Raw genomic sequence first — 20,145 nt, 5'->3', positions numbered from 1 at the left:
GTGCTTGCTCTCACCCCTTATCCTTCAAGACAGTGCTGGGGCCTGGGTGGGCCCCAAAAGATTCTTTTGTCCCTGAACCTCAGACTGGTGCCGCTAGTGGGCCTCCTTCAGCGGCTGGGCCCTCGGACCATGGCCGAATGGACCAACTGGTCAGTCTTCCCATGGATGGGGATACAGTGGTAGGTGCTATTTATAAGTGCTACTATGTGGATCACTATTGTTGGTTTTGAAAATACAACAATCTCAGAGGTTGAACAAGCGCACCATTTTTTTGGACTATTTACAATAGATAGAATGCAGATGCTGGTAGCTGTCATTTTGCTGGCAATTTATCCACTTGAACTCCAGAATATTTTCCCCCCTTTAAGACCAGGTCATTGTTTGCTATTGGGCACTGCACTACTTAAACTGGAAATTGCTCAGTCATGCAATGATGTACACAAAACAAAATTGATTTCATTTTTTTTTTTTTTTACACAAGTAGAGCCTTACTGTCTTTTTTTGGGAGGGGGGATGCTTCAGAATTCGATGCCTATAGGCTCCTGAGATGTAAATAAAGCCCCCCACTGACAGACCCCCATCCCCCAGACTGGGTGTGAGAAATGACAGTTGTATAATAATCAGGGGGGTCCCTGTAGTGACTGCTGGTTATATAGTAAAAGTGCCCGACTACTGAGGGGTTATTTGTGATTGTCCTGCTCGGATCTCTCCCAGGCACAGACTGTGGGGTTCAATCTCTATGTGGCTACTTTGCTCTATTGATAATGATGACCTTGGAATCATGTATTCTCCCCCTGGCTCTGTTAGTAGAGATAAACACGAAGTCTTCACAGTGTCCTCCCTCTGTAATGATTCCTCAGGGTGGTTCATCTCCTCCCACCTCCTGTGCTTCCTATGCTGGTTCTCCTGAGGATCGAGGTCGGCGCTCCGCTATTTCTCCTGACTGCTTGCTTGTATGATCAGAAGTCGGCGCATGCTCAGAAGGCTCAGATTTTCATGGACTACAGAATCTGCTGCTAGACTACCTTAGTCGTCAGGTCGTGTCCTCCCCCCTCCCCCCATGTTATGGGATCACCGGAGCTTGTTTGTCACATCGGAATTCGGGACTGTATAATGGATCGGGGTTCTGAGATTTGTACACTGTTAGTCCTGTTTGTGTGTGGGGGAAGGGAGGGGGACACTCCGTACACCATCCCCGGTATAATATCTCCATTCCCCGGTATAATATCTCCGCTCTTCATTCACAGAATCTGCAGATTATGTTTTGAATGAAAAGTTTGAATGTCACTATATGAACGGCACTCAGAAGGTGAGATATCTGAACAGACTATTCTACAATCAGGAGGAGTTCGTATACTTTGACAGTGATAAGGGATATTTCATACCGAAGACGGAGTTCGGGAGACCCGATGCTGAGCAATACAACAAGGATAAGGATTTCATAGAACAAAGAAAGGCCGCGGTGCAGACATTCTGTATACACAACTATGATATCATACACAGCGTCACTGCTGACCGGAGAGGTGAGTGTGTCCTATGGATGTGTATTATATACTGAGATCTATGATTTATACAGGTGCAATCATATTATATTGGTTATAAAGCCTACATTTTTTTACCTTAATGCATCCCTTGTATTACAATAAAAAATGTTTAGGTGTTAGCACCCCCTCCCTCTTTTTACTTACCTGAGTCCTCATTCAAGCCAATCAGCTTCTAAGTTCAGTTTGTTCAATTAAACTTTGACAATAAAACCTGGAAGCTGATTGGCTACCATGCACAGCTGCACCAGATTTTACACTCTCCAGTCTTACAAACCCAATATCTGAGGTCTGTGATGGAGGAGAGAACCGCGCTGGAGAAACATTTGTTCCAGGGATAGGAATGTGCCAAGAGGGGTGAAGGGTAAGGTGGGATTGGTTGGGGTTGATTGAAGGGGCAGAAGATTTGTTCAGGTAGAATATTTGGGGGTGCTAGGAAGGGTTATTTAGGAGGGGTGGAGGGGATTTGTGGTGAAAAGGGACATTTTTTTTCAGGGGAAAATTTGTGTTAGCAAAGGGGATGGGGGGGATTTGTGTTAGGAGGGGACATTTTCGGGAGGAGAATTTGTACTCACGGGGGAATTTGTGTTGAGGAGGGGGATTGTGTGTGGGGGGGGGGAGCATTTGTGCTAGTAGGGATTATTGGGTAGGAGAAAATTTGCACTAAGAGGAAATTTTGGGGGGAGATTTGAACTGGTGGGACAATATCTTCTCATTAGGAAATTTGGAGAGGAGAATTTGTGCTCAGAGGAGAAATTTGAGGGGTAGAAGATTTGTGCTAGGATGGGTGATTTTTGGAGGAGGGGGGGATTCTACTAGCATGAGAGATTTGGGGAGCGCAAGCATTTAAGTTGGGAGCTTGCATGGATTTGTGCTGGGAGGGGGGATTTCAGCAGGGAGGGATTTGTACTGACAGGAGAGTTTTGATTTGCAAAGATTATATGTGCTTGAGTTTATTATATATATTTTTTTAGGGTAGGGGGGATTTTTAATGACACTTAATGCTATACATCTGGGGGGGGGGGGCCGTTTGTCATCTTCTTCACCCTGGACATTAAATGACCTTGTCCTGGCACTGGCCACACCTTTGAAAAGCAATCTGTGGTCAGATCATTTTCAAGGGCATTTTAAAAGGGGAGCTAAAAACGCAGCTCAACTGCATAATTTTACCACCTCCCCCTAACTGCTTGTGTAAACCAGCCCTTATTAATTTTCTTTTTATATGATTGGATAGTTCAAGTGAATATTCATTGGGTTTTTTGTGTGAACATTTTAAGCTTCTCTACTAAATCAGCCTCAGTGATCATCACTGCTCACTTCCTATTCTGGGATGGTTAATGTCAGGATCGAGAACTATATATATATATATATATATATATATATATATTTGTCCCATCTTTCTTGTTATATGTATGAAAGGCACCATTGTGCTGGTCAAATACCCAACCAGCAGAAAAACTACTTCTGTGCCTCATAACAGTTGTATAGATTGTTTACTGATGAACAAACTAAAGAAAATAAGACATGAACAGGCAAATCAGTAAACTAATAAATATGAAGACATCATTTTCAGAGCCTTAAAGTGGTTGTAAAACCCAGAAATGAAATATGAACAAAGCATATCCCTCTATAGTGTGTTTCAATCCAGAGCACTAAGTGTCATTTCTGTCTGCTGCCTCTTTCCTCTGCTATCAGCAAGAATCTCTTCTGACAAGTTTTCCTGACACCCAAGGGAAAAAAGGTGACAGGGGGGCAGGGACCTCTAGCACACAGCCTGTGATTGACAGCTCTTCCCTCCAATCAGCTATCAGACCTCTCCCCACTGAGCTCTGCAGAGTGTAACTTCAGTTCCCCACTCCCTGCTTTCTGAAAGCTCAGACAACTTGTATAAATTCAGCAGTTTGAACTGATGTAGAGAAGAGAGTACTGCAGATAAACAGGTATAACTTATGTAGGAGGATTTGTTTCATCTCTGTGTATCACCTGAGGCCAGTCACTTCACTGGGTATATGTACGGGTTTACAACCACTTTAAAGTAATTATAACTGTCCTTCAAAGCATAAAAATGTTTAATTCAAGGATAGTGTGATATTTAAATTATAAGGCTCATGCACATTGGATGGGTTTTTTTTTATCCTTCCCTGGAAGCATTTGCTCCAGAGGAGGAAAAAGTAGCATAAAAAACATGCCTAAAGCTGCATTTTATAAGCGTGTTTAGGTGCATCAAGCTTTTGGGCGTTCATTCATTATATATTTCTTTTGGTGGTATTTGACTACCTCCTGAGATTTTTATTTTTTGCACTATGAACAAAAAAAGACAGACAAAAAAAAATAAATAATAATATAATATATAAATATATACTTTCTGCTATAAGAGCCCTTTCACACTGCCAGCGCCCGGGTGTCGGGGGAGAAAAGCGCCGCTAGTTTAAGTGGCGTTTTTGCAGCGATTTCCGGGTGCTAGCAGTGCGCTTTTAACCCCCGCTAGCGAATAAAGGGTTAAGCGCCCGCACAGCGCCTCAAAGAAGCTGTTTGCAGGACTTTTTTTGATGTCCTGCCAGCGCAGCGCCCCCAGTGTGAAAGGAGTAAAGGGCTAAAGCACCTGAAAAATGCCTCCAGTGTGAAAGGGGTCTAAAACCTATCTAATAAAAAAAAAAGTTAAAACAATCAAATTTCTGCATAAATTTAGGTCAATATATTGCGGCAAACAAATTGGACACTTACTGACACTTTTTTTTTGGAGGCAGTGACACCAATACAGTGATCAGTGCAAAATAAATGCACTGTCACTACTAATGACACTGGTAGTGAAGGCGTTAACATCTAGGGTGATCAAGGGGTTAAATGTGTGGCCGGCTTGTGTTACTGTGGGGCTGATTTACTAAAGGCAAATCCACTTTGCACTACAAGTGTACTTGGAAGTGCAGTCGCTGTAGATCTGAGGGGAAGCTCTGCTGATTTTATCATCCAATCATATGCAAGCAAAAATGCTGTTTTTTATTTTCCTTGCAAGCCCCCCATATCTACAGCGACTGCACTTCCACGTGCACTTGTAGTGGATTTGCCTTTAGTAATAATCCCCCTCCGTGCTGTTTTCACTAAGCGATGTCCTTTGCGGGAAGAAAAAAACAACACATTGCTGCTGTCAAAAGTGCTTGTTTGCATACACAGGGCTCTCTTCAATAATGTCCAGAGCTGATTGCCGGGTGCTGGTGACCAATCAGCGTCTGGCACCCACTGATTAGTTTGTGCTGCAACCAATCGCAGCACAGCCACAGGGCAGGGTTGCTCCCTACCCCAGGCGTGGATCACATACTAGGTCGGCTCTGCTGCAGTATATCTACGGTGGGCAGTACGCAAGTGGTTAATACACACTACTGTAATGCGATTTTGATGCAACTTGAAGTGTGATTATGTAGTATGACTTTGGTTGCGTTTTGGACGTGGTTTGCATATTCTATGGGGCCAAATTGCACTGTAAACTGCACCAAAGTAGCACAGGACCCTTTCCCAGATTACATTGCAGCTTAGCTGCATTGATGTGAACGAACATCATTGGAACCAATGCTGTTTCCATTGTCATACGATTCAGTTCAACCCAAGTCGCATCTGAAATCGCATCATTGTGAACCAGGCCTAAAGTGTACTTTCACTTAGTGAAAGTACCATTCGTTCACTTTTCGCCCTGTAATATATTTGTTATTCTGCTCCCTCTTTTGCAATTCTTGCCTAGGCGAGAATCACGTCAGCTTGGCCCGCAAATTTCCCCCAACCCCTTTCCCATGTATAACCTCCCGGGACAACATGGGAAAGGGGTTGCTGGACTAGGCTGACAGCACCACACAATCTCACGCATGCAAAGTGGAGAGTTGGCTGTGAAACAGCAGGAACAAAAAATGCAGGGGAGAGGAGAGCCTCCACAGCAGGGATATGCAATTAGCGGACCTCCAACTGGTGCAGAACTACAAGTGGCAGAGCAAGACTCTTGACAGCCACAAGCATGATACCCAGAGGCAGAGGCATGATGGGACTTGTAATTTTGCAACAGCTGGAGGTCCGCTAATTGCATATCCCTGCTCTACAGAGAGGCACAGCGCTGGATCGAGTGAGGACTCCGGTAAGTATTTAGGAGAGGGGAGACAATCCAAATACTGGGGCATTTTTATCCTAATACAGGGAATGCATTAAGGTAAAAAATGTCTATTAACTTGGGAACTCTGGCCAGAAAGAAGAAAAGCAATTAAGTGGTGTTGCAGCCAACCAAATCGATCATACTAAAAGTGAATGCTCGTCTTGTTTATCAGAAGTGATCTGGGTGACTACAAAGTCATTCAATATCAGCAGGCCCCTGGATACACATAAAGCCCCTTGCTAGCACCTAACATTTTGCCGTAGGCTCCTAAATTTTGGAAAACGTTGTGCTTTGGTTAATTCTAACAGAATTCTAACAATGTTTCTCTCTGTTTCAGTTAAGCCAATGACCAAGATATCCCTAATACATGAAGATCCCCATTCAGAGCATCATATGCTGGCGTGTAATGTGAATCGTTTCTACCCATCTGAGATAGAAGTAAAATGGTACCGGAATGGTGAGGAGGAAACTGCTCAGGTTCAGTCTACAGACATCTTCCAAAATGGAGATTGGACCTTCCAGATCCTGGTGATGCTGGAGACAGAGATAGAAAAAGGAGATACCTTCACCTGTGAGGTCCTTCACAGCAGCCTGGAGACACCAGCCAGAGTAGATTGGCGTAAGTCCATTTCCATTGTCAGGAAAGAAGATTCTGTTTTTGCTCATATCCTCCCTAGTCACCTTGTCCCCTTAGGGTCCATTCACATGTGTGCAACTTAAAAATCATTGCAATTTCTATTGCGACTTGATGGGACTTTGATGCGATTTCGATGCGACCTTGGATGAGTGCGAGTTGTGCAGAACTGAAAAATGTGTTGGGTTTCTTTTATTTTCTAAAAAATTACAAATTTTCAGAACGATCGGAATTCGAATCGGTCAATTATTGCTTGACCGATTCAAAGTCTGTGTGGAGAATAGCTGGTTGTTAAAGGGGTTGTAAACCCTCGTGTTTTTTCACCTTAATGCATCTTATGCATCCTATGTTTTTTACTCACCTGAGCCCGTTCGTCGGAGACGTGCTCTACCTCTCTGGCTGGGGTTCCGGCTCTTGTTTGGATAGATTGATAGCAGCTCTGCCATTGGCTCCCGCTGCTGTCAGTCAAATCCAATGACACAGGGGGGGGGCCGAGTCCGGCATTCCGTGTCTATGGACGCAAATGCTGATCTCAGGAACTTGCCCGCCTGGTAACCCCCTGGGAGAGCGCTTCTCCTAGGGTGTACCGATGCGGGGAGGAGCAACAAGCGCCGTTGGGGGACCCCAGAAGAGGAGGATCGGGGGCACTCTGTGCAAAACTAACTGCACAGTGGAGGTAAGTATGGCATGTTTGTTATTTTAAAAAAAAAAGAGTGTTTACAACCCCTTTATGGAGCGGACCGGGAAGCCGGTTGCCACGTTCTTAACAACCAATGACTTATCAGCTGTCATCCTGGCTGCGATTAGCTATGAGAACCCCAGCAGGGGTCCCTGCGATTGCCTCTGAGTAGGGAGCCCCATTGAAAGCAATGGGTGATTGCCGGCACTCACAGCTATTTGTTACAATTTATCTTTGAACAAGGTAATACAAATATTAAACTCCACTCAGTTTATAGGTATTCATTGAACAGCTGAAGTTATTTTGTGACATGTGCAAAAATTTTAGCAGAGATTGCAAAGCATAACAGAGAAGGGACACAGCAGGGGTGATTGACCAAATATCATATTTGTAGTTATTGTCGACATTGTACAGAAAGGTATTGTTTACACTGGCAGTTGGTGATTATTAATAAAAGGCAGTTTGGACACATTTTTGCCACCCCAAACTGCCCCCTGTTCAGCTGCAAAATCAGCTAGATGGGGGGGGGGGGTGTACATGCTGTGGAAAAGAAATATACCCCCTGACTCTCTCAAGTGAGCCGCACCGCTAGCGCCCTGCAACCATGTGTAATGTACATGGTGGTAAAGTGGCATTTAAAGGGTTGAAACATACAGTGAGGATATGGCTTATTGTCTCCACCACCTGTCAAATGCCTCTGAAAAGCGATTGACCTCAGATCACTTTTCAGAGAAGTGTCAAAGTCTGCCACACATTTAAACTTAGCCAAAGAATTGAATTCCTTGTACCTTATCAATGCCTTATACTTCTTTACAGACCCCCAGGAATCAGATTCAGGAAAAAAGAAGGTGGTAACTGGAATTGTGGGATTTGTGCTGGGAACCATGCTTATCATTGCCGGTGTGGTTGTCTATATGAGAGGTCGCAAAGGTAACTACGAATTCTCTTGTTGTCTTCCCAATAGGAAATGGGATTTCAGTCATGGTAGTGACCTTTTTTTTTATTCTTTTTACAGCTCAAATGTTATTTCGTGGACCACAGACTGAACGTAAGTTTTTTTTTTTTTTTTTTTTTTTTTTTTTTTTTTTTTTTTTTTTTTTTTTTATATTATTTGTAATCAACATATTGTAATTTAATACCCTTTATTAAAAATAGCTGATTCAGAATCGGCAACACTTCAGCTAATTTTATTTTGGAAAAAGTGATGTATAAGCCACACAATTCATGCCAGAGCCTCATCTATAACAGATTTGGAACTGTAAAAAAAAAACAATTCTAGGCACAAGTGCACTTTTATTTTGTAGATTGATAAGGCTGTTTTTGGAGGTTTGAAAGCTTAAAGTGTTACTAAACCCAGGACCCTGCATTCACTATATTTGGTCTCCCCAGGACCCTGCATTCACTATATCTGATCTCCCCAGGACCCTGCATTCACTATATCTGATCTCCCCAGGACCCTGCATTCACTATATCTGATCTCCCCAGGACCCTGCATTCACTATATCTGATCTCCCCAGGACCCTGCATTCACTATATCTGATCTCCCCAGGACCCTGCATTCACTATATCTGGTCTCCCCAGGACCCTGCATTCACTATATCTGGTCTCCCCAGGAGCCTGCATTCACTATATCTGGTCTCCCACAGTACACAGAACATGGAAATGCAAACATTTTTTATAAATATAAACTGCTAAATACCTTTTCTCATCAGCAGTATATAGTTTTTGTTTTTTTAAAAAAATAACAAATATGTCATACTTGCCTCCCTCTGTGCAAGGGTTTTGCACAGAACGGCCCCGATCCCCCTCTTCTGGGGTCCCCCTCCGTGGCGCTCCTGGCTCCTCCTCCTCCTCATCGAGTGCCCCCACAGAGAGCCAATTTCCATGGGGGTACCCGTGCGGGCGCACTTCAGAGTCCTGCTGCTGCATCCATTGACACAGTCACGTGTCACTGATTTTGATTGACAGCAGCGGGAGCCAATGGCTCGTAGATTGAATCGTTTTCCGTTCTTTCGGATGTTTGTATTTTCTGATATTTGTTCTTTCGGATTTTTTCTTCCCAAAAAACGAATATGCTGAATTTTGTTACGAACTCGTAACAAAACAATTTGCACATGTCTAGTAGAGACCAGATGTTTGTGACTCTTGGGTCCACCTGTAAGGCTCCTTTCACACTGGGGCGGGAGTGGCGTCGGCGGTAAAACGGCGATATTTTTAGCGCAGCTTTACTGTCGTTTTAGCGGCGCTATTCAGTCGCTAGTGGCTTTAACCCCCGCTAGCGGCCGGCAAAGCGCCGTGCTGCCCCATTGATTTCAATGGGCAGGAGCAGTTTAGGAGCAGTGTCTAAACCGCTCCAAAGATGCTGCTTGCAGGAGTTTTTTTAACATCCTGCAAGCGCACCGCACCCTCGGCTTTCACACTGGAGACACAGCAGCGGCTGTTTCAGGGCGCTTTGCAGGCGCTATTTTTAGCCTAAAATCGCCTGAAAAAACACCTCCAGTGTGAAAGGGGTCTTACAGGGAGCTAGGACGTATTTACATCTGCGCTTACTGAAGATAGGACTGCAGCAGAAAATAGACAAGACTGGTGGCCAGGAAGGTAGAGGGCACAGCGCAGCAGCCATTGGTTATATAAAATAAAGGTGACGAGGACTGAGGCTCAGAATTCAACAACAAGAATTAAGGGTTTTTTTGATCCCACTATACCTATGATTGGAAAGCAGAACATATTCATTGAAGGTAAGCAAACGTCAAGATAGACCTGCAAAAAAATTCTGCCAAGAGTTCACCTTTTAAAATGTATTTCCACTTTTGCAGTCCAATTTGAGAAAACTCCACTATATGTATGTTATGTGTTCTCATTCACACAACATGCCTAATTTTTTTTTTTTTTTTTTTAATCTTTTATCTTTCATTCACACCTGATTTCAAATTGTTGCAAGACACATTTACAATGCCATTACTACTTAATGGCACCCCAATTGCGCCGCGGTTGTCACAGGTAAATCACTCTGCAATCACAACGCTTGACGCTCAAAAAGGAAAACAAGCTTCTTTTGGGCGATGGTGTTGCACGTTGTGATTTGCTGGGCCTGGCCTTTTGACTAAGTCCGTGGGCAATTTTTGTCTACCAGGCCTCAGGGCCCAGGCCACTACACAATTGCATACTGCACACGACCACTTTATTTTATTTTTTGTCCCACATTTGTCACCTTTCACTTTTGTGTGTGTTTTCTCACAGATGAAGGGTGTGAGTCCTCAGGCTTACCCTGACGTCTATTGGGTGGCCCTTAGGTTCCTTCCTCCCCTGCCTCTGGGGGGTTCTCTCTTTAGGAGAGCTCCTCTGACCTAGTATTCGAGGATGGCTTTGGCTGTCTTAGAAGAAGGGGGTCTGCCAGGCCTTCTGGCTAGGCAGACTATGTCCCCATCAGGAGCCTTGCGCCCTGGGGGTCAGGGTAAAGGTCCTACCCCATCGGGGGGTGGACAAAAGCACACCCTTAAGTGCACTTTTCAGTGTGTGTTTCACATGCACGTTTATTGTTCACTTACGTTTTTTTTCGTTCTAGGTTTTGCACCACTGCAGACAAAAAAAAAATTTGCAGCGTGATTGGGGTGCTATTAGAAGTAATGGCATCTCAAACGCGTCCTGTGTTTTGCAGCGATTTGAAATCATGGGGGGAATTGCGGCGATTCTGCCCACGATCAGGTATGAATGGAGCCTTAGAGGTTCTTAGGGTAGGGTGTAATTGCAGATTGCAAGCATTTCTGAACAATATCAGAGTGAGTCTGTCCCAATTGAAGGACTTTTTGGACAGACTGAATTTCCTCTCATTAACATACCAGGTGTGACAATTTAATTACTGGAATGCCCTTGGTGAAGCACTATGTTGGGGAGTCATACAGCCATTCGCACTCCAGTGTGTTCTGACATGTTCTAACTTGCACTCACCTGGGTTGCAGACCCGTTGGCCAATTCTTTACAGAGTAGTAGAAGAGATAACGTGTGTGCGTTTTGCGCTGTTGGTGGAAAATGAGTGACAGGAATCTGGAGTAGCTGATTAACATCACATTTTGCGTGAAATGTGCCTAAAACGGGAGAGTGAAAGTTTAGCTCTGTTACAACAGGCGTATGGTGAACATTCCATGAAGAATTCAAGTGTTAATGAATGGCATAGGCCGTTTAAGAAGGGGTGGGAAGATGTCCACTATGCCGCAAGAAGTGGGCAGCCAAAATCGCAAAGGACAGCTACAAATGTGGACAGAGTGCAAACCCTCATTGTAAGACCAGAACTGTCACCTGACATTCTCCACCACGACAATGCTCCTGCACATGATGGGTTAAGTGTTTGCGAGTTCCTGGACCGGAAATCCATTTGAAACTTCACCAACCACCTTATTTCCCTGACTTGGCGACCTACAAGTTTTGTCTGTTTCCAGAATTAAAAAATGCCTTAAGTGCACAGATTTAAAGATATTCCAGACATCCAGCGTGCCGCGACAAAGATACTGTGCAGTGTTCTGGAAAACGAATTCCAGAAATGTTTCTGGCAGTGGCACAGTCATCTAGAAAAGTGCGTTGGGGGATTTTGAAGGTGACAAAAGCCGCTTCCTTCCAGTCTTCTTCATGTAAACACGGAAGCGACGTCACAATTTCCAGTTTACTCTGCTGTCAATGGCGCAGTTTAAAAAAAAAAATGACAGCATTCAGAATCGCCGTTTTTGGCGATCTGAATACTTTTAAGTGCAAAGGAGGGATTTGGGGTCTTCTAGCCCCCCCGATCCCTCCATAAAAAGGACTGTCACCACCCATTACTGTCACAAGGGATGTTTACATTCCTTGTGACAGCAATAAAAGTGATCAAATTCATTTTTTTTTCAAAAGTGACAATGTAAAAAAATAAGGAAAAAAACAAATATTTTTTAAAGTGCCCCCGTCCCAGCGAAAACGCACACGTAAGTCATATGTAAACGGTGTTCAAATCACACATGTGAGGTATCGCCGTGATCATCAGGGCGAGAGCAATAATTCTAGCACTAGACCCCCTCTGTAACTCTAACCTGGTAACCGTTATTTTTTTTTTTTAAACGTCGCCTATGGAGATTTTGAGGTACCGTAGTTTGTCGCCATTCCACAAGTGTGCGCAATTTCAAAGCGTGGCATGTCGGGTATCTATTTACTTGGCATAACATCATCTTTCACATTTAGAAAAAAATTGGGCTAACTTTACTGATTTAGTTTTTTTTTTTTAATTCATGAAAATGTATTTTTTCCTAAAAGACCGCTGCGCAAATACAGTGTGACATAGATTATTGCAATGATTGCCATTTTCTCTAGGGTCTCTGCTAGTGCTTGTAAGCAACAAATGTCAGAAATAGGCTTAGGCATGAGAGGGTTAAAGTGGATGTAAACCCGAAAAAAATTTTAATCATACTGTGGAGTATAAGATTTCCTATCATTTGAGCCCAGTCTTGCCACACAGAATTAATCCATCTCTGAGAAATCCTCTTTTATTGTTCAGTGAGAGAAATCTTGACAAACTGACAAAAACTTTGTCAAATCCTCCCCCTTGCTGTGAGTGACAGCCTAAGACACATGCATTATTTTTTAATTCCCTCCCCCACTCCTTTCTTCAGCAGCTCTGCAAGGATTGGCTGTTCCACACCTCACCATGATTTGGCGTGCTGAAGTCATGTGGTCACTTTCCTGTCTTTTCACTGGATGTTAGAGATCATAGCAGAAGTTCAGTGTAAGAAATACACAGGAGAAAATGCATATTGACAAGGGGAGTGTAGAGGTGGGCGGGAGTCTACTGACATCACGACTCCACCCACCGAGCTCCAGACAACAGACCCACCCACAGAATCTGCAGTTTTTCAGCTCTCATAACAGACAGAGGGGAGACATTTGACAGGTAAAGATACATGTTTACATCCACTTTAAGGACCTGAATTGTGGAAGCTGTGCCCAAGAGAGGGAAAGTACTAGTTACTCCTGTTACCTGTGGTGTTTTTTCTTTAGCCAGTTTTTTGTCTATATTATTGACTTACCATGTCTTGTTCTGTGCTGTGACTCTGTGTGGAGGCTGCCATCTTGATAGGGGAGCAGAGCTTTGCTTCCCCATGTCAAAGATGCCCTCTTGACTGGTAAGCTGATGACTGCTGGGGGAATATTTAGGAAGTAGCAAAAGGAGTTGAGGAAGCGCAGATGTACAGAATGAATAAAGGTGACAGATCCTTGCACTGCAGGTCCTCAGTTACAGCTTCCTCTCCAGGAAGGAAAACCTTGAGCAGCATAGTAGTGGCATCATTATGTATCATTCCAAATACACCAAGACTAGCAGGCAGAGGCAGCAGTGCAGACCTCAAACAGCAGATATACAGCTACGAAGCTCTAGTAACAGAAGTACCTAGCCACTGCTATTTTTCAGAAGGAATTCAAGACAAAGGGTAAATGTTTCTATTAAGATAGCAAATCTTCATTTTTTTTTTTAATGCTCAGGTCCACTATAAATTAGAAACTATGACTGCAGCCTGCACCTTTTTTTCAAAGTAGTATTTAGTTCTGTCCCTTTGTGACATGAAATTGGATCATTCATCACTGTTAGATTATATATCCATCTATACTGTATATTAAATGTTTATAACACATATCGCTAACCAAATACCCCGTGCTCTGGAGGAAGTGAAAAAAGAGAACTATTAATAAAGAAACCTGCGTGCTGCCACCCTAAGCAATAATCAAAACATACGCAAAAAACAAACAAAATAAATTAAACCCCTGGTAGCGCAACACAGTCTGAAATTAAGCGCAGTCTTTTAAAACACTGATCACCAAATGAAAAATTGTGAAAAAAAATGTCTACCATTGTGATGTCTATTTAGAGTTTATAAATTTCCATGCATATTTCCATATTTAGGTCTGGTTACAGTTTGCATATTGCAGGTGCATTTTGCATTTTTCAATACACGTTTTTGATCCATTGAAGTCTATGGAACCAAAAACCAGAAAAAAGTTCCCTGGCCCTTTCCATAAAATGGATAGGTGTGAACATGACCCATAGGAAACCATGTTAAATGGACTGTAGTGTGTTTCTACAAAACTGAAAATGCATAAGTGTGAACCAGGCCTTAGTCTTCAAATGCACCAATCCACTAGTGTATAAATAGGTTCTAATCTTCAGATATGTCAACATAGCGAAATCCTGTTTCAACCAGTTTATTAACATTTTTCCCCAGTTAAAATCACACTTGCAAGTGCATTAACAATATAAGCCCATCAATATGACATTAGCCATCAGAATTGCCAGGACATATGCGGCTGGTGATCGCAGTGTTTCACCCTGCTCGCCAACCGCGCCTGTATCACATCCGGTCTGGCATCTGACATCACTTCTGGTTGCCGTACAGCCCCACACTGACGCGCTTTTTCCTTTATGAAGGAGGATGAAGTCTGAGGATAAAATTGTAAAGATGAAACATGTCAGGGTGGGCCTGTATGGTGATAACAGTGAGAAGGCGATGGAGGTGTATTGAAGGTGGAGCTTAATTTCAGATTATGTTGCGCTACCAGGGGGAGTATTTTATTTACTCTCTTTTATATGTATACAGATATATATGTTGCTATTATGACTTTTTTCTACTAATGCTTTCATTTCCTGTTGTATTTCTTTTTCAGATTTCATACACACATAAAAGGATAGAAGTTCTATTGCTAAGCTGCCGATTTTAACTGCTTGCGGTACAAATTCTGAAGCCATCCTGTTTGAGGCCTTGGTCCACTATGTTATCTGAAGTTTAGCATGTAATCAAAGAATCAATAAAATATATAAAGCGCTGTAACATAAATGATCTTAGTATTGACAAGTGACAGAAGAAAGGGTGTTCGTGGCCTGAGTGTAAAATACATCATTGCCAATTGTCTAGGAATTGTTACTTTTCAGGTGCATGGGTGCTGGTATTTTGTGTATTCAGGCCTGGTCTTTTAATACTTAGGAGTGGGTTGCAAAGTTTTGCTGTGTATTCTATAGACATGGTCAACTTTAAAATGGAGTTGTGACCATGTAGGTTGCAATCAAACTGATAGCTTTATCTTCAACCAGCAGTAATGAGTTCAGGTATTCTGCACCAGTTCAAGCCTGCCCTGAGCTCTCCTGCTGGGAATTTGTCAAAGACAATAGCCATTCATAAGCGGTGAGGCATTCTGTGCTTTGCAGCATCCCCCTTGCATATATGTGGCTGCAGGGTGGGGAATGTCTTCGCCCCCAAAGATTGAGTGTTTGCCTTGACAGCTTCCCAGTAGGAGAGCTCAGGAAAGGTTGGGACTTGTGGTGGTGTGCACTGAAAAAAAAAAGTGTTGCATGTGTAAGAGGTAAAGAGTGCAGTGCACTGTTACACACTAGCAGCCAATGGTTTGAATGAGCCCTTAGCCTTAAATATTTGAATTCTGCATCCAGAATAACAGAAAATAAATTGAAATATTGGATACAAAAAGTCTTTTTTTTAATAATGAGAGTTCATTTGGGTCAGTTGCGTAATAAAACAAGATTCTTTTATTGCGTTCCTTGTTTCCTTGTTCTTTTATGCCCACCCAAGTTGGTTCTCCTGAAATAATGATTGTTAGTCCCCTCTGAAAACCCTCTGTTGCAGTATAAATACCTGAATCTGCCCTGGTATTAGCAGATTATTCTAGCAGTTTGTGCCTCACCTTCATTGTCCAATCACGGTCTGAGGCCATGGAGGTACCGGCTGTTTTGCTTAGTTTGCACACCAAAAAGTGAGGTCAACAGCCTAGCTGTGCTGTCTGGTAGAGTTTCGTAAATCTCAGAAATGGTGGGTCCAAAATTTAAACATTTAAAAACATGAGGTTCTTACACCAAAGTTAATAACTCTGCCCTTCCTACAAGGATCTCTTCCACTCTCTGAAAGCTACACAGCCATGTTAAGGCCCCTTTCACACAGACGACCATCCAAACCACAGATTGGACCATCCAATCGGGTTCATCTGGAAAACTGACAGGCGGACCTGATTGGATGGTCCATGTAGCCCTATGGACCAGTGGGTGTAAACAGACTTGTGTCCCTTTTACACCCGCCTATCTCCGATCCGGTACGCTAAAAAAAATGTAAGGGATCTGTTCCCCTCATCTAGGCAGATTGGAGAATAGACAGGCAGTCCAATTACACCCAACCACTCATAGAGCAGTGCTGGCTGTGTCCGTGTCAGCTCTGCAGAAACTGAGCAGACATGGACCTGTCATCTGCCTCTCTGCTCTAATCAGCAGACAGATCTCCTGCTGAGCAAAGTGGATTCCACACTGCATGAAAGGGGCCCAATACTTTATTGTACATTATGGAAAGTTCATCTCTCGACATGATAGAAAATGAATTTACAGTAAATAAGATCATTTGATTTAGCTACAGCAGTTGGTCAGAGCTGGGAATCCTGGTGGGGCGTTCTTTCCACTGAAAGCATTAAAAGAGCAACCAAACAAAGCTTTGATGTTGTTTTTTAAAACTATATAATAAGAATCTTTTAATGTTTTTCACATATCTGTAAAAATTTTATTTTTAATAAGCAAAACTAGGGCTTAACATATGCAACCACTGTGTATATAAGCACTTTTTTTCAGTTCTGACCAATAAAATATTGTTGGGTAGAACAGATTTTTGGGCATACCTAAATAGCATTATATAGCAATTAAAGTATATGTAAACCCTCACATTCTAAAATAACCAATTCAGTTTAAAATAGAAATGAAAGGCAAAACATATAATAATATATAGATATAAAAAAAACATTATAAATAACTCTCTGTTCTCAGCTGCATAAGAAGTTCAGCATTGGAGGAGAGCAGGCTGAGTTCCCAGCACAGCTAAAGAACTGCAAAAAGAGAGAAAGGAGAGACCGCTTCCAAGTACAATAGATGATAAGTTTAAGACAAATAAAAAAAAAAACACTCACATGTGGTTAGCTAAAAACAGGCTCTTCAATCCGGTGAGCATCTGTGGGTCCTGTTGGGGCATTTATGCGAGGCTCTGTTCTAGCCACACAGCTGGAAAGCACCTCTGGCCACTCTCTCCTGGGCAGACCAGAGCATCTGTGGATGGCAAAATGGAACACAGTGCTGATGGCGTGATGACGTTACCAGACAGGGCAGGGGCAACGCGTTTTGGAGCATGCGCGATGCCACCTCCAAGAATGCGCCCTCCATTTTTCAAGCAAAGTACTACAATAGATGGAGATGTGTTTAAAAATCCTAAACGCGGGTTGGCAATTGGACAGTTAACCCTGCGGATACATAATAACAATGAATAAATGTGCACAAATACAGTAAGTACAATATATGTACAAAATTGTATACATTTGATACAATTAATAAAATAATATAAGAAACAATGTATGCCATGGGGGAACATGATTAGTTGTATTAAAATTAGCAGCTATAATTAGGTGGTGATATAAATAATAGATAGGGGTTATAAAAGTTGATATTGCACAAAACAAGAACAAACGCATTGAAGTGGAGGTAATTTGAGATACTCGAATTGTCTACGTTTTCTCACGTAAACCAAAACTTATAATAAATATGCGTGTTATAAATACATATAATTGATAACTTCATGGTGACCATCCAATAAAGGATGTTCTCTCATTTGTAACTACAGCATCCAATTTTTATTTATTTTACTTATAATACATGTAGGCTCTAGCTTAGATCCCTGACGTGATATAGCCACAGTGATTTCACCAAAAGAAAAACAACAAAAATGGTGGTTATGTTCTAGGTGACAACAGTCCTAATAGTGGTACTTACTGTAGTAGAACACATCAAGAAACCCACATATATAATTCCCTTACAAATTATAAAAACTAGGTAATAACTGCTGATAATAGTCAAATAGTGGAATATAACTTATATAAAAAAAAAATATGTAGGCCATAGTCAAATAATTACCCTATGCCCCAATCATTTAAGGATCCCCAATGGACTTTTCTGACTAATGAAGTATATATTTTTTGTTGTGCATTGTTGATCATCTTTATAGAGACTTTTGCCTGCAGCCAAAGAGTTTTTTTCTTTTTTCTTTATGCACCTGCAATATCCTCCTGCAAGCTAGAGAACTGACCATGCTGTGCTCCTCTGCCTAGTGTGGTAATTTTTTTTTAAATGAAAGGAAGCAATACAAGGAGAACAGGAGACTTTTTCAATTTTCATACAAGTACATGGGACAGCAGCCACATATCAGGAATATGAAATGTTGGGTTGACATATTCTTTAATACTACAATTACAAACAGGCCATGAAAACCTATTTTTCTTAATGTCGGCAATTTTTATACAAATAATCCACTAAAAGAAAGAAGTGCTTAAGCCTTTTAAATGTTGCTTATTACATCATTTACTCTTCTTTCAAATTTTCTTTCTTGATATCAATAAAGCCTAATTGAGTTCTTTTAGAAAACTGCACCCATCGTTTCAGGGTGCATCGCATTATGTTATCATTGTCTTACCTGTCATTTATACTACTATGAATACAGCCTGTGAGCACAGGGATCTCACTGCAGTGGTCCAACACCCCCCCTGTTGAGTCAGACTGTTAGCTCTGCAGTCAACAGAGTGTGAACTTTGCTCATTGTAGAGCTCTCCATCTGACTCAGAAGGGGGGTGTCAGACTGCTGTTCATACAGATAGAGCAGCGATCCTTATGCCCTGTACGCACGACCGGTTTTCCCGTCTAAATTAACTCTAAAGGTTTTTCCGACGGAATTCCGCTCAAGCGGTCTTGCCTACACACGGTCACACAAAATTCCGACCGTCCAGAACGCAGTGACGTACAACACGTAGGACGGGACAAGAAAAAGGAAGTTCAATAGCCAATAGCTTCCGTCTCGTACTTGCTTCAGAGCATGCGTCATTTTTGGTACGTCGGAACAGCATACAGACGAGCGGCTTTCCCGATAGCAATTGGTTCCGTCGGAAAAATTTAGAACATGTTCTCTTTCTAGGTCCGTCAGAATTTTTGACGTAAAAAATCCAGTGGGGCCTACACAGGGTCGGAATATACGATGAAAAGCTCCCGTCGGACTCTTTCTGTCGGACATTCCGCTCGTGTGTACACGGCATCAGCTGCAGATTACTGGTGGGTGCAGGCTGTTTTCATGGCACTAGGGCATCCACACAATAAAATGACAGGGAAAACATTGAAAACGTATCATTTGGTGCACCCTGTAAAGATGGGTGCCATTTTAAAAAGAGTTCAACTGGGCTTTAAGGCTACATTCACACGGCAGTTTAGCAGTAGATAGTTTGCTGCATTCAGAGGTGACTAAACGCCACCCCTGGACTCAGCAACATTCTGTGCTATGGCTGCCTACAAAAAAGTTGATTAGCTGCGACCAGTTTGTGTGCAGCCAAAAGTCTGCAGAAAAGCCAACCTTGGATGCACATTGTCTGTGTCTGAGTTTGGCTGAAGGCTGAACAGAGCAGCACCAACCATAGATTTGGACACAGTACAAATCTGGTACTCACCACTGACAGCTGCAACAGTTCTCACACAGTGTGTGCAGGCAGCGTTTACAACCCCCAGTATGATTATACTGGTTTCTTGACAGTGGCCGCCCCTGGCCATTGCTAAACTGCCATGTGAATGTAGCCTAAGTAATATAAAAAATCTCTATGGGATTGATGGACTAATTTTTCTGGGGTGCCTTGTTTGTGTTTAGGCAATATAATAATACTTTTCTGTTTAAGTAACTCCCTGCTTAGTGCATCCACATGTTTATTTTTATGTTGTGTGTTTTGTAGATTTTACGGTCTGATTTCATTCCTGCTTAAAGAAATCAAATGAGCATCAAACTGTTTGTTGTAAAGATTCAATAAAATGCTTTTGGTTTGGATCAATAAATTTCTGAATATACAGCCTAGCAGTTTGGAAAGTCTTTATTTTAATTTAACACTAATCAAATAACATTGTTTTCTTATTTTGTTATGGGCACTTGCATTAAAATGAACATGTCATGATAAAATGATGGTCATTGTCATTGCTGAACATTTTTGCAAGATGCAAACTCAATTTTCCTGATTTAGCTGCACAATTTCAGTTCCAGACAGTAACTTGCTAAATAGTGAACCAGGGTTTAAGTTGAAAGCCCCAAGTTTG

General features: G+C 42.2%; 1 protein-coding gene across 2 annotated transcripts in view; it reads left to right on the top strand.

Annotated features, from left to right (window-relative positions):
• The window catches only part of LOC141107476 (HLA class II histocompatibility antigen, DRB1 beta chain-like), a 43,571-nt gene extending 23,662 nt beyond the window's left edge, over positions 1 to 19,909 (top strand). Inside the window, exons 1-6 of one of the 2 annotated variants that reach the window (XM_073598240.1) lie at positions 987 to 1,142; positions 1,248 to 1,523; positions 6,011 to 6,292; positions 7,803 to 7,916; positions 8,002 to 8,034; positions 14,661 to 19,909. In XM_073598240.1, coding sequence (XP_073454341.1) covers positions 1,292 to 1,523; positions 6,011 to 6,292; positions 7,803 to 7,916; positions 8,002 to 8,034; positions 14,661 to 14,677 — 678 coding nt within the window. In that variant the 5' untranslated portion in view covers positions 987 to 1,142; positions 1,248 to 1,291 and the 3' untranslated portion in view covers positions 14,678 to 19,909. Of the gene's footprint in view, positions 1 to 986; positions 1,143 to 1,247; positions 1,524 to 6,010; positions 6,293 to 7,802; positions 7,917 to 8,001; positions 8,035 to 14,660 lie in introns of those variants that run through there. The other variant, XM_073598239.1, reaches the window with a different exon arrangement.
• The last annotated feature ends 236 nt before the right edge of the window (positions 19,910 to 20,145 follow it).

The sequence above is a fragment of the Aquarana catesbeiana genome, linkage group LG09, assembly GCF_042186555.1.
Source record: "Aquarana catesbeiana isolate 2022-GZ linkage group LG09, ASM4218655v1, whole genome shotgun sequence".
NCBI lineage: Eukaryota > Metazoa > Chordata > Amphibia > Anura > Ranidae > Aquarana > Aquarana catesbeiana.
The sequence above is the reverse complement of the archived record's forward strand: the minus strand, read 5'-3'. Positions and strand labels throughout refer to the sequence as shown.